This window comes from Podarcis bocagei (assembly GCF_964188305.1).
Source record: "Podarcis bocagei genome assembly, chromosome: 7".
In the NCBI taxonomy this organism is placed as follows: Eukaryota; Metazoa; Chordata; class Lepidosauria; order Squamata; family Lacertidae; genus Podarcis; species Podarcis bocagei.
The window spans coordinates 416122-439910 of NC_138132.1; the positions used below are offsets into that span (position 1 = coordinate 416122).

The 23789-nt window shown below is 53.8% G+C and overlaps 1 protein-coding gene across 2 annotated transcripts; it reads left to right on the forward strand.

The window, feature by feature from the left end:
• Positions 1-2556: 2556 nt before the first annotated feature.
• On the forward strand, positions 2557-22398 carry SHKBP1 (SH3KBP1 binding protein 1). Of its 2 annotated transcripts, none has more exons than XM_081200287.1 (18): positions 2557-2654; positions 2815-2868; positions 4301-4346; positions 5644-5717; positions 6577-6635; positions 6941-7021; positions 7888-8058; positions 8990-9080; positions 9442-9632; positions 10322-10437; positions 11770-11857; positions 13161-13277; positions 14921-15091; positions 16029-16184; positions 16283-16379; positions 17379-17557; positions 19200-19332; positions 21430-22398. In XM_081200287.1, the coding sequence occupies exons 1-18, from the start codon at positions 2572-2574 to the stop codon at positions 21809-21811; spliced, it is 2289 nt and encodes a 762-aa protein (XP_081056413.1). In that variant the 5' UTR covers positions 2557-2571; the 3' UTR covers positions 21812-22398. The 2 variants fall into 2 exon arrangements, with proteins under 2 accessions (XP_081056413.1, XP_081056414.1); XM_081200288.1 differs by having other exon boundaries at positions 21433-22398.
• The last annotated feature ends 1391 nt before the right edge of the window (positions 22399-23789 follow it).

Here is a 23789-nt window from a genome sequence, read left to right on the forward strand (position 1 = left end):
AGGAGAAAATAACAGGCCAACCAGAGAATATTGAGAAGCAAAGCAGCTAGTAAACCTGATCTTTATTGACTGTTGCAACAGGGGGCTCCCCCCACACGCAGGAGAAGGAGGAGGACCCCAAACCATGTGTGCTTGCCCTTATAGGGCCATTTTGAAATTCCCTGCCCTGGAGCTCAAGACCACCCCCCACAAACATCATCATACCTACATCACAGAACAGGTGGTCTAAAACAGAAATTTGAATGTTGTTTTTCCTGTCTGCCAGGTTATCTGATATATGGGACGCGGGTGGCGCTGTGGGTAAAACCTCAGCGCCTAGGACTTGCCGATCACATGGTCGGCGGTTCGAATCCCCGCGGTGGGGTGAGCTCCCGTTGTTCGGTCCCAGCTCCTGCCCACCTAGCAGTTCGAAAGCATCCTTAAGTGCAAGTAGATAAATAGGTACTGCTCCAGCGGGAAGGTAAACGGCGTTTCCGAGTGCTGCTCTGGTGCCGGTTCGCTGGAGCAGCTTCGTCACGCTGGCCACGTGACCTGGAAGTGTCTCTGAACAGCGCTGGCTCCCGGCCTCTTAAGTGAGATGAGCGCACAACCCTAGAGTTGGACACGACTGGCCCGTACCGGCAGGGGTACTTTTACCTTTACCTAGGTTATCTGATTGCCTTTCCTGATTGCCTTTCCTGATTGCCTTTCCTGATAGTCTCACCCATTAAAATGCTGATTACTCAATTCCTGAGACAATGGGAAGGTTCCGTGACCAGCACACCCTCCTTGCAGGGAAAACCTTTGCCCAGTTTGGGAATGAAAAATGATTTCAGGTTGGCCTTCCTGTGCTGATCTATGCATGTGTTGGTTGGTACATTTCTGAACATTTTATATATCTAAGACCTTAAAATTCTTATCACAGGTGTAACCCAAGACCACCCCCCAGATACATCATACCTACATCACAGAAAAGGCCGTCTACAACAGAAATCTGAGTGTTGTTGTTTTTCCTGTCTGGCAGGTTATCTGATAATGCCTTATCTGATTGCCTTTCCTGGTAGTCTGTCACCCTTTGAAATGGTGATTGCTTAAAGATTTGGTCAGTTTGGGATTTAAAATGGTTTTAGGACTGCTGCTCCAGATATGTGGTTTATATATTTATGTACATGTTTGCTTGGTACATTTATGAACATTCCCTGAGGGCGCCCCCCCCCCGAGCTTCCTGCCTCTGGGCCTGGAGGCTGAGCGCCCCTTTGAGGGGATCCCACCTGCCCTTCCCCCCTTTCTGCCCTTGACCTGTGATAGGAATTTTATGGTCTTAGATATATGGTAATGTTCGTAAGTGTACCAACCAAGCACGTACATAGATCAGCACAGGAAGACCAACCTGGAACCATTTTGATTCCTAAACTGAGCAAATCTTTTCTCTGCAAGGTCAAACTGGAAAAGCCTCCCCCTTGTCTTTTCCTTCACAAATCCTGTCTTAAGGGTATGTCTGTGTTTGAAAAGGGCGTGAGCCTGTGACCAGCCCAGGAACTAAGTATTTTACCACTACAAAAGAATGGCCAGGCTCCCCAGGCAATCCAATCAAGTAACCTGCCAGACAGGAGATAAACTGTGACAGGAGAAAAACAACATTAAAATTTCTGTGATGTAGGTGGGATGTATCTGAGGGGTGGTCTTAGGTTACACCCCTTCTGTGATGTATGCATAATGTTTCTGGGGGTGGGCTTGATCTTCAGGGTGGCAATTTCAAAAGTCTTTATAAGCTCTTGCACAGCAATTTTGGGGGGTCCTCTTCCTCTCCTGCGGGTGAGGGGAGCACCCTGTTGCAACAGATCAATAAAGATCAAGCTTACTGGCTGCTTTGCTTCTCAATATTCTCTGCTTGGCCTCTGTTATTTTCTCCTACCAATAGGGAACCTATGTAAGGACTCTCGATGGGCTCTTGGATACCCCATAAGGGAAGAAGGGCAGGTTTTTATTTACAACAGAGTGATGTTTCTGGGGGGGGGGGGGTCTTGGGGTCCAGAGCAGGGAATTCCAGAGGGCGGGCCCGCCTGGGTCGGGGGTCCTCCTCCGGGCCGAGCCCCCCCCCCCCCCTGGCAGCAGACCAAGCAAGGCCAGCCTGACCAGCCGCTTCGCTTCTCGGGATTCTCTGCTTGGCCCCCGTCATTCCTCCTCCAATGGGAAGCCCAGAAGGGAGGGAGGGCAAGAGACCCCTGACCCCGCCACGCCCCGCCTTCCCTCCCGCAGGCCCAATGGAGACGCCCAACCGAAGCCCCAAGCGAGGCGGGACGAGCCGGGCCTATCAGCGGAGGCGACCGCCGTTTGTTGACGCCGAGGGCTCCGCCCCGAGGAACCGCACCCAAGCGCTCGTCCGCCCGTGGCCAATGGCGAGAGGGGGAGGGCGGGCTCCCCCGCCACAGCGAGCCAATGGGCGGAGAGGACGCGGTCCGGCCAATGGGTTTCGGAGGAGGGCGGGGCTGGAGCGGGCCTGCGTCCAATGGCGTCGCGGCGGAGGCGGAGCAGCGCGCGGAAGCGGCCCTGAGCGCGGAAGAGAGCTGGTCGCGGCTCCGGCGAGGGGCGATGGCGGCGGCGGCGGCGGCGGCGGCGGGGAGTCGCTCGGGCGGCGGGGCGGAGCTCGTGCAGCTGAACGTGGGCGGCCGGAGGCGAGTGGGGGGGGGGACCGCCTGGCCACGCCCCCTTGACGGGGGGGGGAGGGGAGGCCCTGGAAAGGCAGCCAAGGCGCTAGTCCTCAAGGGAGGCGGGGCCCTTCTGCCCGGCCGGCGCTCACGGCCCTCCCTCCTCCTCCTCCTCCTCTTCCTGCAGGTTCAGCACCTCCCGCCAGACCCTCACCTGGATCCCGGATTCCTTCTTTTCCAGGTGCCCGGGGGGGGGGAGGGGTCGGGGAGAAGAGCCCCAAAGGTCGCCTGTGAGCCTTTACGCCCCTTATTATGGGAGTGGCTGGGGAAACCCAGCTGGAAGTACGCGGTATTATTATTATCAATAATAATAATAATAATATTTATTATTTATACCCCACCCATCCGGCTGGGTTTCCCCAGCTACTCTTGGAAGCACCCAGCAGATTAAAAACGGAATAAAACATCAGTCATTAAAAACTTCCCTAAACAGGGCTGCCTTCAGATGTCTTCTAAAAGTCAGATTTATTTCTTTGATGTCCGGTGGGAGGGCGTTCCACAGGGCGGGTGCCACTACCAAGAAGGCCCTCTGCCTGCTTCCCTGTAACTTCGCTTCTCGCAGTTGAAGGAACTGCCAGAAGGCCCTCGGAGCTGGACCTCAGTGTCCGGGCTGAGCAATGGGTGTGGAGACGCTCCTTCAGGTATACAGGGCTGAGGCCATTTAGGGCTTTCAAGGTCAGCACCAACACTTTGTGTTGTGCTCAGAAATGTACTGGGAGCCAATGCAGATGTTTCAGGACCGGTGTTATGTGGTCCCGGCGGCCGCTCCCAGTCAACAGTCTAGCTGCCGCATTCTGGATTAGTTGTAGTTTCCGGGTTACCTTCAAAGGGAGCCCCACATAGAGCGCATTGCAGTAGTCCAAGCGAGAGATAACCAGAGCATGCACCACTTTGGCCAGACAGTCCGCGGGCAGGTAGGGTCTCATCCTGCATACCAGATGGAGCTGGTAAACAGCTGCCCTGGACACAGAATGGACCTGCACCTCCACGGACAGCTGTGAATCCAAAATGACTCCCAGGCTGCGCAACTTGGTCCTTCAGGGGCACAATTGCCCCTGAAGGACCAGGGTGTCCCCCCACCTGTTGTTGGAAGCTGCCTGTCTTCAGCATCCCTGGTCAGAAGGATGGGTCACAGGTTTGACTTAAAAACTAATTGCAGGTATTTCTTGTCCTCTTGCGTGATGTGTGTGTTTGTATAGCCCCACGTAGAGCACATGACAGTAGTCCAAGTCGCCCCATCCGCTCTGGTCCTTGAGGAAGGGGGAAGCCCAGGGACCCCCTGCCCAGGGACTGCTGGCTGGGCTGCAGGGCATCTCTCCCCTGGACTTGGAGGCCTCGTCAAGCATTTTTGGGGGAGCACCAAGCAGCCTCCCCCGAGGGTTGTTGCTGGGAGGAGGCTCAGGATGCCCGGCCCCCAAGAGCTCCATTTCCTGGGTTGCCCTGCAGAGCTGCCTCTGAACAACCGAGGGTCTCCCTGGTGAGAGGAGAGGCCCCATGTTCCTGACTCGCCCGCCTGGGCCACCTTGAGCGCAGGCCTTCAGGGTGGCTCTGCCTCTCCAGCCTCGCTTGCCCCGATTCAGCAGCCGCCTCACCTGCATCTGTTTGACTTGCAGCCTCCTCAGCGGACGGATCTCCACCTTGAAGGATGAAACGGGGGCGGTGAGTGGCTCTGAGCTCCTTCTCCTTGCTCTGTTCCTGGAGAGCGGGGTGAGGGTGGCACACAGGGTGGCAGGAGGGGTAGATGACCTGGTGCCCTCTTGGACTGCAGCTCCCATCATCCCTGACCCCCCTAGCGAAGGGCTGATGGGAACTGGAGTCCAATATAGAATTTTAAAGGGGGAAGGGACCCCAAAGGGTCATCTCGTTCAGCCCCCTGCAGTGCAGGAGTAGCAGCTAAATCATCTCTGATGGGTAGCCGTCCAGCTTCTGTTTAAAAACCTCCAACGAAGGAGAGTCTGCCTCCTTCCGAGGGAGTCTGTCCCTCTGCCAAATGGCTCTTGCTGTCAGAAAGTTCTTCCTAATGTCTGGAGGCCCCACGTTCCTTATCTGTGCTGTGAGGAATTCAGTGAAATGAACACCCAGCACATCTGCAGAATCACATCTGCCTAAAGGGGGAGAATGAGACTTCTTTCCCAAGAGCTTCTCTGGGCTTCGTTCCTGTGGAGCTTGTCTCAAGGCAGTCTTTTTCAAGACGGATGCAAGCATAAACAGGTTTTGATTGGTGGAATTGGCACTACTACAGAACTCAGTCTTTTAGTATGGCAACACTTTGGAACTCCCTGCCTATTGACATCAGGCAAGCATGATGATTGTCTTTTTGGCACCTGCTAGAAACATTTTTGTTTAGACCAGCCTGTTCAGATGCTTAGAAAGTTGATGTGAGTTTTGATCTGTTTTTAGTCTGTTGTTAGATTCAGGTAGGTAGCCGTGTTGGTCGGACAGTCGAAATAAATCAATAAATGTCCAGTAGCACCTTAGTTGGTCTCTAAGAGGCTAGTGGACTTTTTTATTAATTTAGTCTATTGTTAGTTTAACTTTTTGAATGTCTTAAATGATTGTTGCTCATTTTTCTCAGTGATACTTTTATTATTTTATTTTTTGGAAAACTACTTTGAGGTTCTTTTGACAATACATTGTATATAAATGTTATGAAATAAATACATAAATTATAAGCTGACTCTGGCAGCAGGCCTCAATGGCAGCTGGGATGGTGCCCCCCCCCTTTTCAGCACACAAACTGTGTTTTTCTGTCTGCTACGCTGGCCTTCACCCCCCTTCTCACATCAGACTCTTTGAGCAGCTTCTCTTCCCAGGGCTGCAGTTGCATTGCGTGCTTCAAAACATCAAATGGGGCTTCGTGAGCGGCTGTGGTGTGGCAGGCGAATCACTTGAGACACACTGCAAGCTGCCTTGGTGCAAGTCTTCAGCCAAACACCCCCTGTCTCTTTCCTCCTAGATTTTCATCGACCGAGACCCCGATATCTTTGCCCCCATCCTCAACTTCCTCCGGACCAAAGAGCTTGACATCAGGTGCGGTAGGAAGACCTCAGCAGCCTCCAGGCTGGGCATGGAGCCGGGAGGTGGAGGGGGTCTGTGTTGGTGCTCTGCTATTCTAGCACTTTCTACTGAGATTCCTTGGGAGGCAGGTTGTGCCGGATCAGGTCCAGGATCCTTTTCTCACAGTGGCTGACCAGATTATGGGAGGTGAATTTTCCCTGGTGGCAGACGGCAGAACCACGAAACTGATGTAAAATACTCAAACAAGAGTTTTATTATGGCTATACAAACACAAAGCATGTGGATGTTCTCTTTCTCAGGCAGTTGCACACTGCCACATCTTCTCTCTTCATTCACATCACCAGCTGTGCCTAATTAGCCTGGAAAACCACACCCAGAACTCATAGAAAAAGTCCTTAAAGTAACTGTACCCTTCCCCTGTTTCGTTACGATTGAGACCGAACACAGATGCCGCTTTTGGAAAACCCACAAGTGAAATCTGAGCCCTTTCCTCCTCCATGAATCTGCCCACTCCCCTTGTAAAGCCCTCCAGGCCGGTGGCCATCAGTTCCGCAGTTTAATTCTGCTGCGCAAAGAAGGACTTGATTTTCTCTGTCCTGAAACTCCCAGCCTTCAGCTTCGCTGCATCTCCAAGAGTTCTAGAGTTAGGAAAGACGGAAAACAACTTCTCTGTCCCCACTTCTTCCAGGCCATGCATAATCTTCTAAACCTCTCTCTTGCCACCTCTTTCTTGACAGTTCTCTACGAATGCTTCAGCCTTTCTTCCTAGCCCTCAGTTTCCCTCTGGCCTTTTTGGCGGATGGGATGGGTGTCTGCCATGCAAACCTGGGGGGCTGAGGTTCCCTGGTGACCTTTCGCTTTGTGCCCCCAGGAGGACCAACGTTTCACTGCTCCTGCACGAAGCGCAGTTCTACGGGATCACACCGCTAGGTATGCACAAAGGGGAATCCGACTTGCCTGGGCAGCACGTGGTTTGGTATTGTTTTTGCAAAGTCTGAATTTTGGGGGTGGGTGGGGCTTGCACCGTGTTGTGGTCCCAAATAGTTGGCGCCTTGGTGATTTGTCTCTGCTCTCCCTGCTTTAATTTTCTGTTCCAGCCCCCCCCCCCCCCGCTGCACTCTGAGCCACCTCCAGAGAGGCAGCAGGGCTGGGTGGGTGAGGAGTCTCAGTGGCCCCCAGGGTCAAAGGCCACAGTGGGCTGATCTGATCCTCTTCCTTGCTCCCCTTGTGTCCAGTGCGCCGCCTGCAGTTACGTGAGGAGCTGGAGCGCTCGTCCTGCGGGAGTGTCCTTTTCAACGGCTACCTGCCGCCACCAGGTAGGAGGCAGGGCACACCTGGGGAAGGGAGGGGGAGCTCTGCAGGACTTTGGATTTACCTATTTATTCCATAAAAATTTCACGCTGCTTGATTGATCAGTAACTCTCAAAGCAGTTTATGAAAGGGTGAAACAATGTTATCAAGCAAAATCTACAATACTTTAAAACAGGGACGGCCAACTCCCAAGAGACTGCGACCTACTCACAAAATTAAAAACTGGCAGTTTTTTTAGGGGGTGCAGGGCTAAGATGTTGAGCTTTAGGGAAGGCAAAGTTGTTGAACTTCTTTGGGGGGAGCCAGTGATCTATCACAGAGGTCCAGTGATCTGCTGGTAGATCACGATTTACCTGTTGGACGTGCCTGCTTTAAAACATACAAAGCAGATTAAAACTTGCATTGATTTTATAAGCGCATGGAGGCAGGCTTGTCCAAACAGTGAATGATTTTAGCGAGTGGCCAAAGGAGTGTCTGCCTGACGTCAAGGGGCAGGGAGTTCCAAAGTGCAGGTGCTGCCAGACTAAAAGATTGATTTCTTATAAACACGGAACAGGGATTATGTGGCAGTTCTGCCAGTTTAAGTGGTCAGGTGGGCACAAGGGGGTGAGGAGATCCTGCAGGTAAACTGGTCCTGAGCGGTTAAGGGCTTTGCGTGCTAATACGAACACCTTGAGCAGCCCGTGGCAAATGGGCAACCAGCGCTGACCTCTGAGCACCAAAGGCAGGATGTGCTGGCCAGGCCCCCCTCGTGCTGCAGTAATTTGGGCTGGGGGTGGAGGTCCCGGTGCCCATGACTAAGGCTGGGGTGGCTCGGCCTCCCCCCGCCCTCTTGCTCAGCCATCCTCACCCCTCCTCCCCTCCTTCCCAGTGTTCCCTGCCAAACGGAGGAACCGCCACAGCGTCACGGGAGCACAGCTGGCAGCCCGCGTGGGGAACCTCTCGGAGCGGGGCCTGGTGCGCCGGAGCAACACCATGCCCCCCAACCTGGGGAACGCAGGGCTCCTGGGACGGCTGCTGGAGGAGAGGGCCTCAGCCACAGGTACGTGCCACTCCGGGGAGATGGGGGAAGAAGGGGCAGGGGCTGCCAGCAGGAGGGAGCTTGGGTCTGGGTCTCAGATGCTGTGGGGGGGATCTCCCTTGCCCCACCCTCTCTGCTGTCAAACGGGGGCAACAACCAGGGAACTGCACACCTCCCATGTTCCCACTTTCGGGGTCAGTGGTTCCCCGAGTGGGTGGCATGGTCCTGTGGGGGGCAGTGTGGTATAGTGGCTAAGAGCGGTAGACTCGTAATCTGGGGAACCGGGTTCGCGTCTCCGCTCCTCCACCTGCAGCTGCTGGGTGGCCTTGGGTCGGTCACACTTTTCTGAAGTCTCTCAGCCTCACTCCCCTCACAGAGTGTTTGTTGTGGGCAAGGAAGGGAAAGGAGAATGTTAGCCGCTTTGAGACTCCTTAGGGTACTGATAAAGTGGAATATCAAATCCAAACTCTACAAAGTATATACGTGTTGATCTATCCCATATGGGGTTAATCCCAGTGTCCTCTGTTGGCTGGAAGCTAACAAGGCATCCCTAGCTAAAAACTGCTCCAACGACAGAGGAAGTAAAAAACAGAGAGAGTGCTGCGTGCCTTGTCCTTTTGTTACCTGGACAGGTAAGGTCACGCCCACCTCTAGTGTGTCCCAGCCAGGAGGAAACAGAAAGTTGTCAACTGTCTGGTCCAAACATCCCCTTGCATGTCCACTCTAGGAAAACAAGGAATGTTGTACTTGACTGCTCCTTAGGTATCACATCCCACATGCATCCCAAATGGGGCATCTTTATCCCCTGGGATCTGACCAGGCGAGGCTGGGGAGCTGGCCTGTGGTGATCCCAGTTCCGGGTGCCAGAAGGGGGATGTCCCACAAGGGAACAGCCAGGAAGGCGAGGGGGCCTTTCTCAGCGTCTCTCTTTGTGTCCACCTCTTTCCTCCAGGAGGGACGGGTGACCCTGGCGTGGTGCGTCTGGTGTGTGGGCACCACAACTGGATTGCGGTGGCCTTTGCTCAGTTCTTCGTCTGCTACCGGTGAGTGGCCCTCTTGGGCATGGGGAGGCAAACTAAGGCCCGGGGGTCAGATCCAGCCCAATCGCCTTCTCATTCCGGCCCATGGACGGTCCGGGTATCGGCGTGTTTTTACTTGAGTAGAATGTGCCCTTTTATTTAAAACACATCTCTGGGTAACTTGTGGGGCATAGGAATGAGTTCATTTCCCCCCCCCCCAAATGTAGTCCGGCCCCCCACAAGGTCTGAGGGACAGTGGACCGTTCCATGCTGAAAAAGTTTGCTGACCCCTGCTCTTGGGCCTCCCCAGCCCAGAGGATGGTCCAAGAGCCCCCTCCTTCCCAGCCCCCCACCCCGCTGCCTGACTGCTCTCTCTGCCCCCCAGGATGAAAGAGACATCTGGCTGGCAGCTGGCCTTCTGCAGCCCCCGGCTGGACTGGGTCATTGAGCGGTTGGCGCTGAACGCCCGGGTGCTGGGGGGCTCCCTGGGGGACAGCGACAAGATGGTGGCGGCCGCCTCCTGCAGCGAGATCCTCCTCTGGGCTCTGCAGCCCGACGGGAACGGCACAGAGATTGGTGAGGCCTGGCAGCCCCTGCGGGGGTCGCTTCAGGGCGGGACCAGGCAGCCTCCAGTTGGGGGAGCTCACAGGCACTGCCCAGGGCCAAGTGGAATGGCCCCTCCGATGGACACTTAGGTCCAGCCTGGGGGAGTTTCAGCCCCCAAGCCCTGCTGCCCCCTGGCATTGCCCAGCCCCAAGCCCAGTTTGCTCCCAGTCCTGGGGTCTAGCAGCTGATGTGGGGATAGCCACTGGATTAGATGTCTCCCCCCTCCAAGGCTGGATAGCGATATATCATTTTAATATCATCTTCATTTAGACCATAACATGCTGTAAATTGTTTCATAAGAGTATACCTTTTAAGTAGATGGATAAAGGTTTCTGTTTGATTTATCTTATCCTCAATTTTGCCTGGGGAGGGGGCATCAGGAAGGTGTTTGTCCTCTCATTGGTACATGTCTCTTCGAAATTTCCTTTCTTGCAGTGCCTCTCTGTGTTGCTTCACATCCCACAAACACTGATCTCCCGTGAGACCTTTAAAAGGGGGCTGGGCGGGTCTGCCCCAAAGGCTACCCCTCCTGCCTCTGGAGGTTGGGGGGAGGCCCCCCTTGTGCCTTTCATGCCCCACTTTGGGACTTCCCCTTTGGCCCTCGTCTCCTGGTCTGCTCCAGTGGGAATGTTCCTCGGACGCTCTCTCTTTCCCTCTAGGTGTCTTCCACCTGGGAGTCCCCGTGGAGGGTCTGTTCTTCGTGGGCAGCCAGCTCATCGCCACCAGCCACACGGGGAAGATTGGCGTCTGGAACGCAGTCACCAAACACTGGCAGGTGGGCAGGCGGTCCAGCACCCGCTCTCTGGGTGAAGGGTGGCAGGGGCTGCGGCTGGAAGCCACCTCCAGAGCTTGTCCGCAGCATCTGGTCGGGGGAGAAAAAGGTGGTTGCTGGGAGGTGGGGGGGCACAGAACAGAGCCAAGGGTCTCGGGGTCCCGGCTCCTCTGGAGTACCATGTGTAGTTTCTGGGGTGACCCTAAGCAGGTCAAGTCTCCCCCCCAAAAAAGTGTCTATTGATATATTTATTTTGTGAATTGTTCCCCATGGCTTCTCCTGTGGGAATGTTCAGGGTAGCCGGAGAGGATATATTGTTTATTAATACCCTTTCTAACCTGCGCTAGCAAGTTTCTTTACTTAGCAGAGTTACATTCCCCTTTTTACATGCACAGCAGATGGCTGGTTGCAGGCTCGTGTGAGCCTCTCACGATTATACAATTCAGCCTGTCTCAGGTTGAATTGCACGTTCCTGGTAAATTCCTTTGAATCCCTCTTAAAAGAATAAAGACACCACAATCTTATTCAAAGTCAATAAGAGAAGTTTACTCACATCAGTTCACAATTGGATCCCTGAAGGCAGACTTAGTTACAAATATGTACATGTGGATCTACGCCATATGGGGGAATAATCCCAGTGCTTCTGCTAGCTGAGAGCTAGCAGAGCAGTCCTAGCTAGAATCTGGTCAAATGAAGAAGGAAGTCAAAGAGAGAGGTGTGCTGCGTAACTTGTCCTTTTGTTACCTGCACAGGTGAGGTCACGCCCACCTTCTATCACATGCAAAGGAAGGATGCTCCAGCCAGGAGGAAGAGGACGTTTTGACTGGCTGGACCAAACATTCCCTCGCATGTCTTCTCTAGCATTGCAAGGAATGTTATACTTGACTGTCTCTCATGGATCACATCCCACATTTCCCTCACCTCATCCACAGCCTCACAGGTGCATCACTGTGGCTGTCCTCCTTTGGCTTCCCATTTGCTGTCCTCAAAATAGAACCAGAGAATCGAAAAGTGGAAAGGGAACCCGAGGGCCCCCTAGCCCAAGGATTGCAGCTAGAACACCCACGACAGAGAGCCACTCGACCTCTGTTTCAAGCCCGCCCCCTTCCCAGGTTGTCCCTTCCACTGTCAAACGGAGCTTCCCAAAGTTCTTCCTAAGAGACAGTCTGAATCTCCTTTCTTGCAACTGGAAGCCACCGGTTCAGGTCCTTCCCCTGGGGCAGCAAGAATCAAGCCCTTCAGATATTTGGAGAGGGCTATGAGCTTGCCGTCTGCCTCCTGTTCGCCTCCCAGTTCTTTTTCTGACTGCTCTCCCCCTCCCTCCGGCCCCCACAGACTCAGGACATGGTCCCCATCAACAGCTATGACGCGGCCGGCTCCTTCTTGCTCCTGGGGTGCAACAACGGGTCCATCTACTATGTAGGTGAGTGATGGGGAGGGGACTCCTTGGCACGGAGGTCTCCTCCAGCCCTTTCCAGGGCGAACGGGGAGCCCATGCTTCTGCGTGGAGGGAAAAGAGGGGGCCAGGCAGACAGGGCACCCAAACTCCACGCGGTTTCTCCTCTCTGCTGAGACCGCATAACACCGGTCTTGAAAGACCTACATTGGCTCCCAGGATGTTTCCGAGCACAATTCAAAGTGTTGGTGCTGACCTTGAAAGCCCTAAACGACCTCAAAGGCCCAGTAGACCTGAAGGAGCGTCTCCACCCCCATCGTTCTATCCAGACACTGAGGTCCAGCTCCAAGGGCCTTCTGGCGGTTCCCTCCCTGCGAGAAGTGAGGTTACAGGGAACCAGGCAGAGGGCCTTCTCAGTGGTGGTGCCCGCCCTGTGGAACATTCTCCCATCAGATGTCAAAGAAATTAACAACTACAGTGGTGCCTCGCAAGACGAAATTAATTCGTTCCGCAAGTTTTTTCTTCTTGCGAGTTTTTCGTCTTGCGATGCACGGTTTCCCATAGGAATGCATTGAAAATCAATTAATGCGTTCCTAGGGAAACCGCCTTCAGACCAGGTCCGGGGACAGTCTGTCCCCGGACCTCTTCTGAAGGCTGGGGGGGGGGACAAGGGCTTTTCTTCCCACCCCTAGCATTTTAAAAAACCCCGGGACAGCGAAGGACTTCTCCGCTGTCCGGGCGATCTTAAAATGCTGGCGGGCGGCATTTTATAATCGCCCCGGGACAGCGGAGGACTTCTCCGCTGTCCGGGGCGATTTAAAAGCCCCTGGGAAGGCAGGCAGGGGGGACAAAGACTTTCGCCCCCCTGCCCGCCTTCAGAAGGTGTTCCCGCCCTGCCGCCCGGCTTCGGAGCACCGTTCCGAAGCCCGCCGGCGGCGGGAGGAGGTGTTCCCGCCCCACCGCCCGGCTTCGGAGGAGGTCCGAGGACAGTGGGGAAGACGTGCTGCGCTTCCCCGCTGTCCCGGATATTTCCCTATGGGCTGTCGTCTTGCGAAGCAAACCCATAGGGAAATTCGTCTTGCAAAGCACCTCCAAAATGGAAAACCCTTTCGTCTAGCGGGTTTTCCGTCTTGCGAGGCGTTCGTCTTGCGAGGTACCACTGTATCCGACTTTTAGAAGACATCTGAAGGCAGCCCTGTTTAGGAAAGGTTTTAATGACTGATGTTTTAATGTATTTTTAATTTTTTGTTGGAAGCCACCAAGAGTGGCTGGGGAAACCCAGCCAGATGGGCGGGGTTCAAAGAATAAATTTTTATTATTGTCCACTTAGATGTGCAGAAGTTCCCGCTGCGCATGAAGGACAATGACCTCCTGGTGACGGAGCTCTATCGCGATCCCTCGGAGGACGCCATCACCGCCCTCAGTGTCTACCTGACGCCCAAGAGCAGTAAGGGACTCTCCTCCCTGCCCCCCGCCCCCATCTTTGCCTTCAGAGCTGGGCAAGGGGGGTCTGAGCAGCCAGCCCTTCTGCCCCCTTCTCCTCTACTTGCTTCAGCAATGTAGCCCCCCCCCCCCCGGGGCCATCTAGTCCAACCCCCTGCAATGCAAGATTCTCAGCTGGATCATGTATGACAGGTGCCCATCCAACCTCTGCTTAAAAACCTCCATGGAAGGAGCGGCCACCATCTCCCCTCCCCAAAGAGCTCCGGCTGTCAGGAGGTTCTTCCTAATGTTTGGTCAGATGGGACCATGGAGCCCCTGGGGTTCCCTTCCAACTCTGCGATTCTGTGGCTCCATGACTCTGGAATCTCCTTTATTGCCTTTTGAATCTGTTGGTTTGTAATGACCAATTAGGTTCTTTTAATCTGTTTAGGCCTTTAACGTAGATGAGACCCACTACACCCTAGGAAAGCTCAAGTCAACCTCAGACAATCCGTATTGGATTTTCTCTGTAATATTGCTTTATTGATTCATAAGTAATTCACCTGTCAAGACAATGACTATGGACTCAACCAGACATCCATTCATACGCCTTTCATACTCACCACTCTTCACTCTTCTCTGAATTGATCAGGTTCAGTAAGAGCCACGCGTGACACAAACGACAGCGCTGTCCAATGTCTGGCACACAACTTAGGCTGGAGGGCTTTGCCATATATACACCTCAATGTTGGCATTACACAACTCCTTACTCCTTGCTTTTGGCATCTCACATCCTTGTCCTTGGCATCTTCTCACAACTCTTATCTTACCAGCGCTGAGGTCCTTTTGGTGGTTCCCTCATTGCAAGAAGTGAGGTTACAGGGAATCAGACAGAGGGCCTTCTCGGTGGTGGTGCCTGCCCTGTGGAACTCTCATCGGATGTCAAGGAAATAAGCACCTATCTTATTTTTAAAAGACATCTGAAGGCAGCCCTGTTTAGGGAAGCTTTTAATATTTAAAGCTGTATTGTTTTTAACACTCGATTGGGAGCCGCCCAGAGTGGCTGGGGAGACTCAGCCGGATGGGCGGGGTATAAATAATACATTATTATTATTATTATTATTATTATTATACCTCAAAGGTCATGTTGTGTAGCCCATCTCCATGCCTCCTTGTATGTGCTGTTCTCGTACCGTTCCCAGCACACACTGTTTTTGCCAAAACATCACAATATCTTCTGCATTCCATTAGCGCTTTTACAACACAGTTCCCTGACAGTTCCAAGACTTGGCGTCCATTTTGTGGTGTTCTTCAGCCATCTTTAGGCCCATACAAACCATACCATTCGTCACAGGTTCGAGTCCTGCCCTCCAGAGTAGGAGGATACAATCTTGTTCTGTGTACAGCCCTTCAGATATTTGAAGATGACTCTCCTGTCGTCTCTCCGTGTGCCCTTTCCCAGGCTAAGCATCCCCAGCGCCCTCGGCTGTTCCTCTGAAGGCTTCCAAACCCTCCTGGAGTTGTGTCCTGGAGTCCCCTGCCCCACACCATCCAGCAAAGCCCCCCAGTCGCAGCCTGGTGGGCATCCCCCTCCGGGTCCCCATCCCCCAGGGGCCGCAGTGAGCATTGAAGTTTGGGTGACCCCGGGGGCGCTTCCTTGTCTCCCAGGCAACAGCGGTAACTGGATAGAGATCGCCTACGGCACCAGCTCCGGCACGGTCCGCGTCATCGTCCAGCACCCGGAGACGGTCAGCTCGGGGCCCCAGCTCTTCCAGACCTTTGCCGTCCACCGCAGCCCCGTCACCAAGGTGATGCTCTCCGAAAGACACCTCATCTCAGGTACCGGGGAGGGGAGAGGGCGGCCGCGGGGGGGGATGAGGCAAGGTGGCTGTTTAGCTTAGGGGAAAGGAGAGGAAGAGGCAAGCAGATGGAAGGGTCTAAAACAGGGGTTGGCAAGGTTTGCCGGCCAGGGGCCGGATCATTCCCACAGAGATTGTCCGTGGGCCAGACTGGCGCAGTGCAACGCTGGAAATCGCGTCTGCACATGCACAGACTCCGGAAATCGCGCCCGCGCAGGCGCAATTTATGGCGTCTGGACATGCGCAGATGTGACTTTTGGTATCTTGCCCCACCCTCCGGCCCTAGGAGTCCTCATAAGGGAGCTGTTCCTGGAGAAAGAACTGTGAGGGGAGAGACTCCATCAGGCAAGGCCTCTTTCCACCTGCCTTGCTCCACCCTCTGCTTCTCAATGTGTATTGTATTGTTTTATGTACTGTGGCTTGCCGTTGTTTTATTGATTATAGTTTAGTTTATTGTAACTGCTGAGTGGATTTCTGTTTAACTTTTGTATGTTGATATTTTTATTTTATACTATGTTAATTGATTGTTGAATGTTACTTTTTTGATGTAGGCTGCCTATTTTAAAGTTATGTTTTATGATCACATTTTTGTATTGCATTAGATTGCTGTAAGATGTACATTTTTTGTTTCTTCAGCTTGTAAATCGCCTTGAGTATTGTAAGATAGAAAGGCGGTATACAAATTCAAAATGATGATGGTGATGGTATCTGCGCATGTGCAGATGTGATTTCAGGCATCGCTCGGCAAGTCCCCGCACTGGTTTAGCGCAGCATGTGGGGGACTCGCTGAGTGGGCGGCTCAGTTTGGGGGCAGCTCAGGGGCCAGTAAAACGGTCTTTGTGGACCACATCTGGCCCATGGGCCGCACGTTGCCGCCCCCTGCTCCTTCCCCCACGCCTCTCCTCTCTCCTCCCCAGTCTGCGCTGACAACAACCACGTCCGCACGTGGACCGTGACTCGCTTCCGCGGCATGATCTCCACGCAGCCCGGCTCCACCCCGCTGGCCTCCTTCAAGATCCTCGCCCTGGAGTCGGTGGACGGGCACGGGGGCTGCAGCGCCGGCACTGACATTGGCAAGTGGGGGCTGGCCGGGGGGGGGGGGAGGAAGGGAGGGTTGGGCTCCCCGCCATCGCCTTGCCAGGCCTGTGACCCCCTCCCCTCTCTCTTGCAGGCCCCTTTGGGGAGCGGGACGACCAGCAAGTCTTCCTCCAGAGGGTGGTGCCAGACGCCAGCAAGCTCTACGTGCGACTCTCCTCCACGGGCAAGAGGTGGGTCAGGGGAAGCCCTCCTTGGCGCAGCAGCAGCGCGGAGATAACCTGTGGAACTCCCTCCCCCAGGAGGCAGGGACCAAGCAGGGTGGCTTGGGAAGAGGGCCGGACAGATTCACCGAGGAGGAGAGGGCTATCGAGGGCCACTTGCCAGGACGGCTCTGTTCTGCCCTCCACGGTCGGAGGCAGGGATGCTTCTGAATCGCAGTTGCTGCAAAACACAGGAGGGGAGAGGGATACTCAGGCTCAGATCCCATGAGACGGGGGGGTCCCATGAGTACTGTTTTGCGGGGACAGGATGTAGGCGGGTGGGGGGGGACTCCCTGGTCCTGAATGGGGCAACTGTACCCCTGAAGGACCAGGTGCGCAGCCTGGGAGTCATTTTGGACTCACAGCTGTCCATGGAGGTGCAGGTCCATTCGGTGTCCAGGGCAGCTGTCTGCCAGCTCCATCTGGTACGCAGGATGAGACCCTCCCTGCCCACAGACTGTCTCGCCAGAGAAGGGAGGTTACAGGGAACCAGGCAGAGGGCCTTCTCGGTGGTGGCGCCCTCCCATCAGATGTCAAGGAAATAAGCAACCATCTGACTTTTAGAAGACATCTGAAGGCAGCCCTGTTTAGGGGAGTTTTTAATGACTGATGTTTTAATGTATTTTTAACCTTCTGTTGGGAGCCACCCAGAGTGGCTGGGGAAATCCAGCCAGATGGGCGGGGTATAAATTATTTATTATTATTATTATTATTATTATTTATTATTATTATTATTATTATTATTATTATTATTATTATTATTATTATTATTATTATCCTCTGGTTGGTCTCTGTGAGAACAGTATGCTGGCCTAGATGAGCCAGCCTCTTCCTTTTTTCTTATGGAGCCTCAAGGTCCAGAGGCAGTCTACCTGGATTCCTAGCTTCTTAGGGGTGTTTGGAGTCTGGACTGGATAGGCCCCCTTTGTCCCTGACCCCCTTCTTTCTCCTCCCCGCTTCCCTCCGCAGGATCTGCGAGGTGCGCTCTGTCGACGGGTCCCCCATCACGGCCTTCGCAGTGCAGGAGTGCGAGGGCTCCAGCCGCATCGGCTCCCGCCCCCGCCGCTACCTCTTCACCGGCCACACCAACGGCAGCCTGCAGATGTGGGACCTCACCACTGCCATGGAGGTGGTGGGCCAGCCGGCAGGTGAGCCAGGCGGGGCGAGGGGCAGCGGGGCTGGTCGTCCCCCCACAGGAGGGCCCAGGAGCTGCCTTGGTGCCCGTCACGTGGGGAGGAATCAACTCAAGAGCCACGTGGGGGTCTGGAGGCCGGGTGCCATGGCCAGGTTCTGGCCCTCTCTCGCTTCCTCTCTGGGCTGGGGCCTTTCTCGTAGAGTTTGAAGAGCCCCCCAGGGGTCATCTGTCCCAACCCCTTGCAATGCAAGGAGCACAGCTCTAGAATCCCTGACAGGCAGCCCCCCAACTTCCAAGGAGAGTCCACCGCGCGGCCAGGGGGCACACGCAGCCCCCGGAGTGGGACAGACCTCTCTGGGCATCTTCCTGGGACATTCACAAATCAGTCCCGGTGCGCACCAGCGACGACACATATCAAAAGACGTGCGCATGCTTGCTCAGCAGAGTATAGCAGAAACAAACGTGGAGCGTGAGTGTAGCATTCTAAGGGAGTTATTAAGCAACATATACAAGACAAAGCAAGCATGGCGTCCTTTCACTTCCCCCAGAGAGAGAGAATAAAGAAAAGTACAAAAGGACAGCACAGCAGAAGAGAGATAAGACTGACTTCCGTTCTCACACTTTCCAAGCCTAGAAAGTAAACACACACGTGATGTAACAATCACACATCCAGCAGCGGAGGAGTGAAATTCTAACACTCCCGAGATCACAGTCATGTAATTGTCTTCTCTGGCAATCCCTCATAGCTGAGTAAGATTATCTTCCATGAACACGGCCTTAACAGTGAGTCCGTAAGTGACTGTGGAGGCCAATTCTGGATCCACACATCTTCCACAGTGGGATTTCCATGCAGGCGTTGTTCATGGTGTGGATTTGCCAAGCGTGCCTTCCTCTTTGCACGTTTCTCCCTTGCGTCCTGAGTTTGAGTGTCTTCAAAGCCCAGGACACCTTTGGTCAAGGCTGTTCTCCAACAGGAGCACTCGCAGGCCAGTGTTTCCCAGTTGTCAGTGTTTATACTACATTTTTAAAAATTTGCCTTGAGAGAGTCTTTAAGCCTCTTTCCTTGATCACCAGCATTACGCTTTCCATTTTAAAGTTCGGAATAGAGTAGTTGCTTTGGAAGACGATCATTAGGCATCCGAACCACATGACCAGTCCAACAAAGTTGGATGTTGTAGAGTTGGAAGAGACCCCCAGGCAAGGGTCTTCTCGTTCTGCCCCCTGCATTGGAGAAATCTCCACTCAAGCATCCAGGCAGATGACCGTCCGACCTCTGCTTAAAAACCTCCGAGGATGGAGAGTCTGCCACCACCTCCTGAGGGAGCCTGTTCCACCCTCAAACTTCTCTTTCCCTCAGAAAGTTCTTCCTGATGTTGAACCGGAAGCTCCTTCCCTGTGACCTGAAGCCACGGGTTCGAGTCCTCCCCTCCAGAGCGGGAGGAAACCAGCTCGTTCCCTCTTCCGTGGGGATCTCCTCTCAGTCTCCTCTTTCCCAGGCTAAACCCCCCCACCTGCTTCAGCCGTTCCTCCCCAGGGTTACTTTCCTGCAACGGCTGTGCCACACACCAGCCCCTGGCACAGGCAGGCTGATCACTTGCGGGGCCCATAAATTCCTCCTTCCATCTCTCTCCCCCCCCCTTTCCTGCCTTCCTCAGACGCGGGGGGTCTCTCGGAGGAGGAACTTCTGCAGGAACTGGAGCAGTGTGACTTGGCTCTCTCCCACTCCCTGGAGGCCCACCCGGCCAGGCCTTTGCCTCCCGCCAGCGCTCCTTGGACCGCCAGCACCAGGTAGAGATTGGCACTCTGCGGGGAGGGAGGGAGGGCGGAGAAATCCGACCCCCAGCCCAGCCTCCTTGCCGAGGGCTCACAAGTCCAGGCTAGCGGCTCTTCCCGAGGGGCAGCGGAGGGCAGCTGCACTCCCATGGGTCACTCGCTCTGCGTGGCATCTTCCTGAGCAAGGCATACCGGAGGCAGTGGCAGCCACCAGCCTGGTGGCTTCGGAAGAGGGCGGCACAAATTCATGGAGGGGGAGAGGGCAAAGGATGGCTGGCTGTGCTGGGCCTCTTCTGACGGCTGGACACCTCAGGAGGGAAGGGGGCTCCTGTGTTCAGGTTTCCCTTAATGGGCATCTGGTTGGCAGAGGCATACCCCTTTCACCCTTGGCAAGGAGATGTCTTGGTGCCTCTGAAGCCAGGAGAAACCATGGAGAGGAAACTCAGCCAGTTTGCTGCTTCGGGTGGCCTTGGCCAGCCTGACCCCCCCCCCTTGGTGTGCCCTGCTTGCTGGACCCGAGGGGCTCCCCTTGGCCTCATCCAGCTGCCAGGCTCTTCCTGTGGAGACCTCTTGTGATAGCAGATCCTCTCTGCCCAGGAACAGTCTACCTCTGAATACCAGATAATGGGGAACAGGAGGGGGATACTTTCACACTTGGGTCCTGCCTGGGGGGGGTTTCCCTTGTGAGAGGAGGAGGCTGGGCGAGATGGGCCCTCGGCCTGATCCTGCAGCCAGGCCCTTCTTGCGCCCTCCTGGCCCTCCCTCAGGACTGTAGCCTTCATGGGCGCAGATTATATCTATATAAGGTTCGTTAAATTTCTCAAATATTTTCACAATAACCTTCAAATCAAATAATTATATTATTTCGTAAGTTGACTTCCCACCCTCACTTCCACCGTGTTTATACTCAAATCTTTTTTACTGCATTATTTATTACAATTATTTTGTCATTTTTCTTCCGCTGCTTTTATCTCAAATCCTGCCCACAATTTCATTTGGCAGTAATATTTTTTCAAGGTAGTCCGCAAAAGGCCTCCATTCATCTATAAAAAGTTCCTCACTTTGTTCTCTTCATTTCACTGTCAGCTTTGCCATTTCTGCAGAGTCCGTTACTTTCAGAAGCCGCTTTTCCTTCGTTGCAACCTTTTCTTCTTTCCATTTCTGCACATACAATATTCCAGCTGCTGTTGCCACATACCGTATTTTTCGCTCCGTAAGACACACTTTTTTCCTCCTGTCTGTGCGTCTTATGGAGCAAATGTGTGGTCCCTGGAGCCGAATTGCCCAGGGGCAAAAAGCAGATCATACTTTTTTTTTTTAAAGAGGGAAGTGAGTGTTGAAACAAAGCTGCTGATCAGCAAGCGATCGGGTGGGAAATAAGGGACGCTAGAGATAAAGGAGGCTGCCTGGGAGAGGGGAGGTAAAGACAGCAAACTTGCAAGGAGAGGAGTCAGGAAGACTAAAGCAATGAGGAGAGAAATTAGAAAAGGAGGAGCAAAAAACTTCTCCAGCTAAGGAAAAGGCATTAAGGCAAACAAGAGGGAAGGGGGTGTTGAAACAAAGCCGCTGAGCAGCTGATCGGCAAGATATCAGAAGGGAGATAAGGGACTCTAGAGATAAAGGAGGCTGCCTGGGAGGGGGGAGGTAAAAGCCCATGGATCCTCAGGATTTTTCCATTGGGTCGCCCCAAATTCACCATCAGATCACATAGCATGTCCAGGGCTACAGCCTACACCAAAAAAATCACGCACCCACTGTTTCATGGGGCCGCAATGGCGCAAAAACGTGGTTACAAAGCACGGATCCACATGGATCCTCAGGATTTTTGCATTGGGCTACCCCAAACTCACCATCAAATCACATATCATGTCTGTGGCCACAGCTTGAACCACAAAAATTATACATCCACTGTTTCGTTCAGAATATTTTTTTTCTTGTTTTCCTCCTCTAAAAACTAGGTGTGTCTTATGGAGCGAAAAATACGGTCACATAAATGGCTTTGTCCTCTTCTTTGGAGCTTCTGGTCTTTGGGGAGCGACCCATTTTAACACCTTCTTCCTTTCATTCCAGAGCATTCCTCATAACCTGCCTTTGCTTCTGCTTCTTCCCCAGCAGCCTCCAGTGCCAAGACTCGGACGGCCCCCGGGACAAGGCGGCCAGGGGCTCCCCGGCCCCCGCCTGCCGCTTCGGCCGCGAGAACCCGCCCCCCCTGGACTCCCCCCACCTGCAGCGCGGAGACCCGGACCGCCGGCGCCTGAGCGGGAACTTTGTGGAGCGCTGCCAGGAACTTGCCCGCTCCTCTGGGCTGGCCCAGCCGGACCCCCGGTGGGTCCCCAGGGAGCAGCAGGGGGCCAAGGCCAGGCGTGGTGGTGGGGGCCCTGCTGGCGGGGGGGCCACGGCGGCCCCGAGACCCCCCAGCCCAAGCCCCTCGCCCGGCGAGCCCCCCCTCCCGCTGGCCCCGTCCAAAGTGCGGCTCAGCGAGACCTCCTTCTGACCCTCCCCAAAAGGAGGCGTCTCTTCGACCAAAGACCCCCGTGCAGCCGGGGGGGGGGGGCAGCCATTGCTTCCGGCCTCTGGCACCGCCGTGGGGAGGAGCGCAGGGCTGGCCTCTGAGCCCTCCTCTTCCTCCTGCCCACCCCCCCAAAATGCTTGCACCTCCCTCCCCAAGTGACTTCCAGTCCTCTCAGGGTCTCCTTGCCCCCTTCTCCCCCGGCGCTGGGTGCTTTTCTCCCCAGCGAGGGATTTTGCACAGGTCTGCAGCAGCGTCCATTGGAGGACCCTTCTCCTCCTCCATGGGGAAGGCCCAGGGGGTGGGGGGTGGCTGTTGTCTCCCACCCCCCCATTGACAAGCCAAAGCTCAATAATGCCTCTCTTTTTTGTATCAGTCTGAGACTGGCCATGCAATAAAATGTGTTGGGGGGGCTGGAGAAAGGAAGAAGAAATAAAAGAAAAAGAAGGAATTCCAGCTTCAGAATACCTCCTTGTTTATTGTTACATTCATAGCAGGCAGAGGGCCTTCTCGGTGGTGGCACCCGCCCACCAGATGTCAAGGAAATAAACAACTATCTGACTTTTAGAAGACATCTGAAGGCAGCCCTGTTTAGGGAAGCTTTTAATGTTTGATGTACCATAGTATTTTAATATTCTTTTGGAAGCCGCCCAGAGTGGCTGGGGAAGCCCAGCCAGATGGGCGGGGTATAAATAATAAATTATTATTATTATTATTATTATTATTATTATTATTATTATTATTATTCTGTTGAGAGCCGCCCAGAGTGGCTGGGGAGGCCCAGCCAGATGGGTGGGGTATTAATAATAATAATAATAATAATAATAATAATAATAATAATAATAATAATAATATAAAATTATTTATATCCCGCCCTCCCCAGCCGAAGCCAGGCTCAGGGCGGCTAACAACAATAAAATAGTACAACATTCTAAACATTCTAAATAAATTATGATCCTTATTTTATTATACCTCACCTTTTCCTCCAAGGGGGCACACGTGGTTCTCTCCCCCTCCTTCAACCCTGCGAGGCAGGCCGGGCTGAGACAGACCCAGCTGCCCCCCAGGGTCCCCAAGGTGTTTGGCTGAAGGGCTAGATTTGAACCCTGGTCCCCCAAGGGCCTAGCCTGGCACACTAACTGCTACACCACACAGCCTGAGCGGTGGGGATGGAGGAACAAGCCCTGTGGAGCTGCTGTGATGTCACAGAAGCACAGAGTCCTTGGCTTCAGCATGTTGAGACGGGCATGTGCGAGTCCTAGATATGTGGGGCAGGGTGAGAGGGGCAGAAGGACACTCAGAGCTGGATGGGGTGTCTGGCGTGGAAGAGAGCACAAGCCCCTGGGGGGTTGGCAGGGAAGTCCAGGGAGAAAAGGCTGGAGACCTCCTTCACACACTGCAGGGATGGATGGATGGATGATGAATGCATGAATCTTTCTTTGTGTCAGCCATAGCAATAAAACAATACGATATACAAAGAATAGAAATAGAAAGTCAGTAATATAAAATACATTTGGGGGTTTTGAATCAGCAGTCAAATAGTGGCTCTTACTCTGATTGCCCCAACTAAAAACCTTGCCACCTTTGCTGTCAGCTGCTCATCTGGATCTGCCAAGAGAAAGGACCCTGGGGCAGTGGCTGGGAGACCCGGAATGGACAATAAAAGAGGGGGGATAATCTCATTCCTCAAGTCTTTTATCAAGAGGGCAAGCCAGAAGGGCATGCGCCACCAATTTGGACAGGGACATAAGCGTTTTTCTTGTGGAATCTGTTGGAATCGTCCCTCCAGTACAGTTGAGGGCAAGACATTCAATCTTGCGAGAGTAAAAGCGTGTCTGTATTTTGGAATTGCTCGGTTATGCAGACTGGGTGCCAGAGAGTCGAAATGGGAAGGTGGAAAATAGCCACACCATGGACAAAAATTCCAGATTGTTGCCAAGCTGTTCTGATGTTCGATATTTAA

Excerpts from the sequence above, each read along its gene's own strand:
- SHKBP1 (XM_081200287.1), top strand. The coding sequence starts at position 2,572 with ATGGCGGCGGCGGCGGCGGCGGCGGCGGGGAGTCGCTCGGGCGGCGGG. Across the intron at positions 4,347-5,643 it reads TGAAGGATGAAACGGGGGCG|ATTTTCATCGACCGAGACCC; the intron begins GTGAGTGGCTCT and ends CTTTCCTCCTAG. Across the intron at positions 6,636-6,940 it reads CTACGGGATCACACCGCTAG|TGCGCCGCCTGCAGTTACGT; the intron begins GTATGCACAAAG and ends CCTTGTGTCCAG.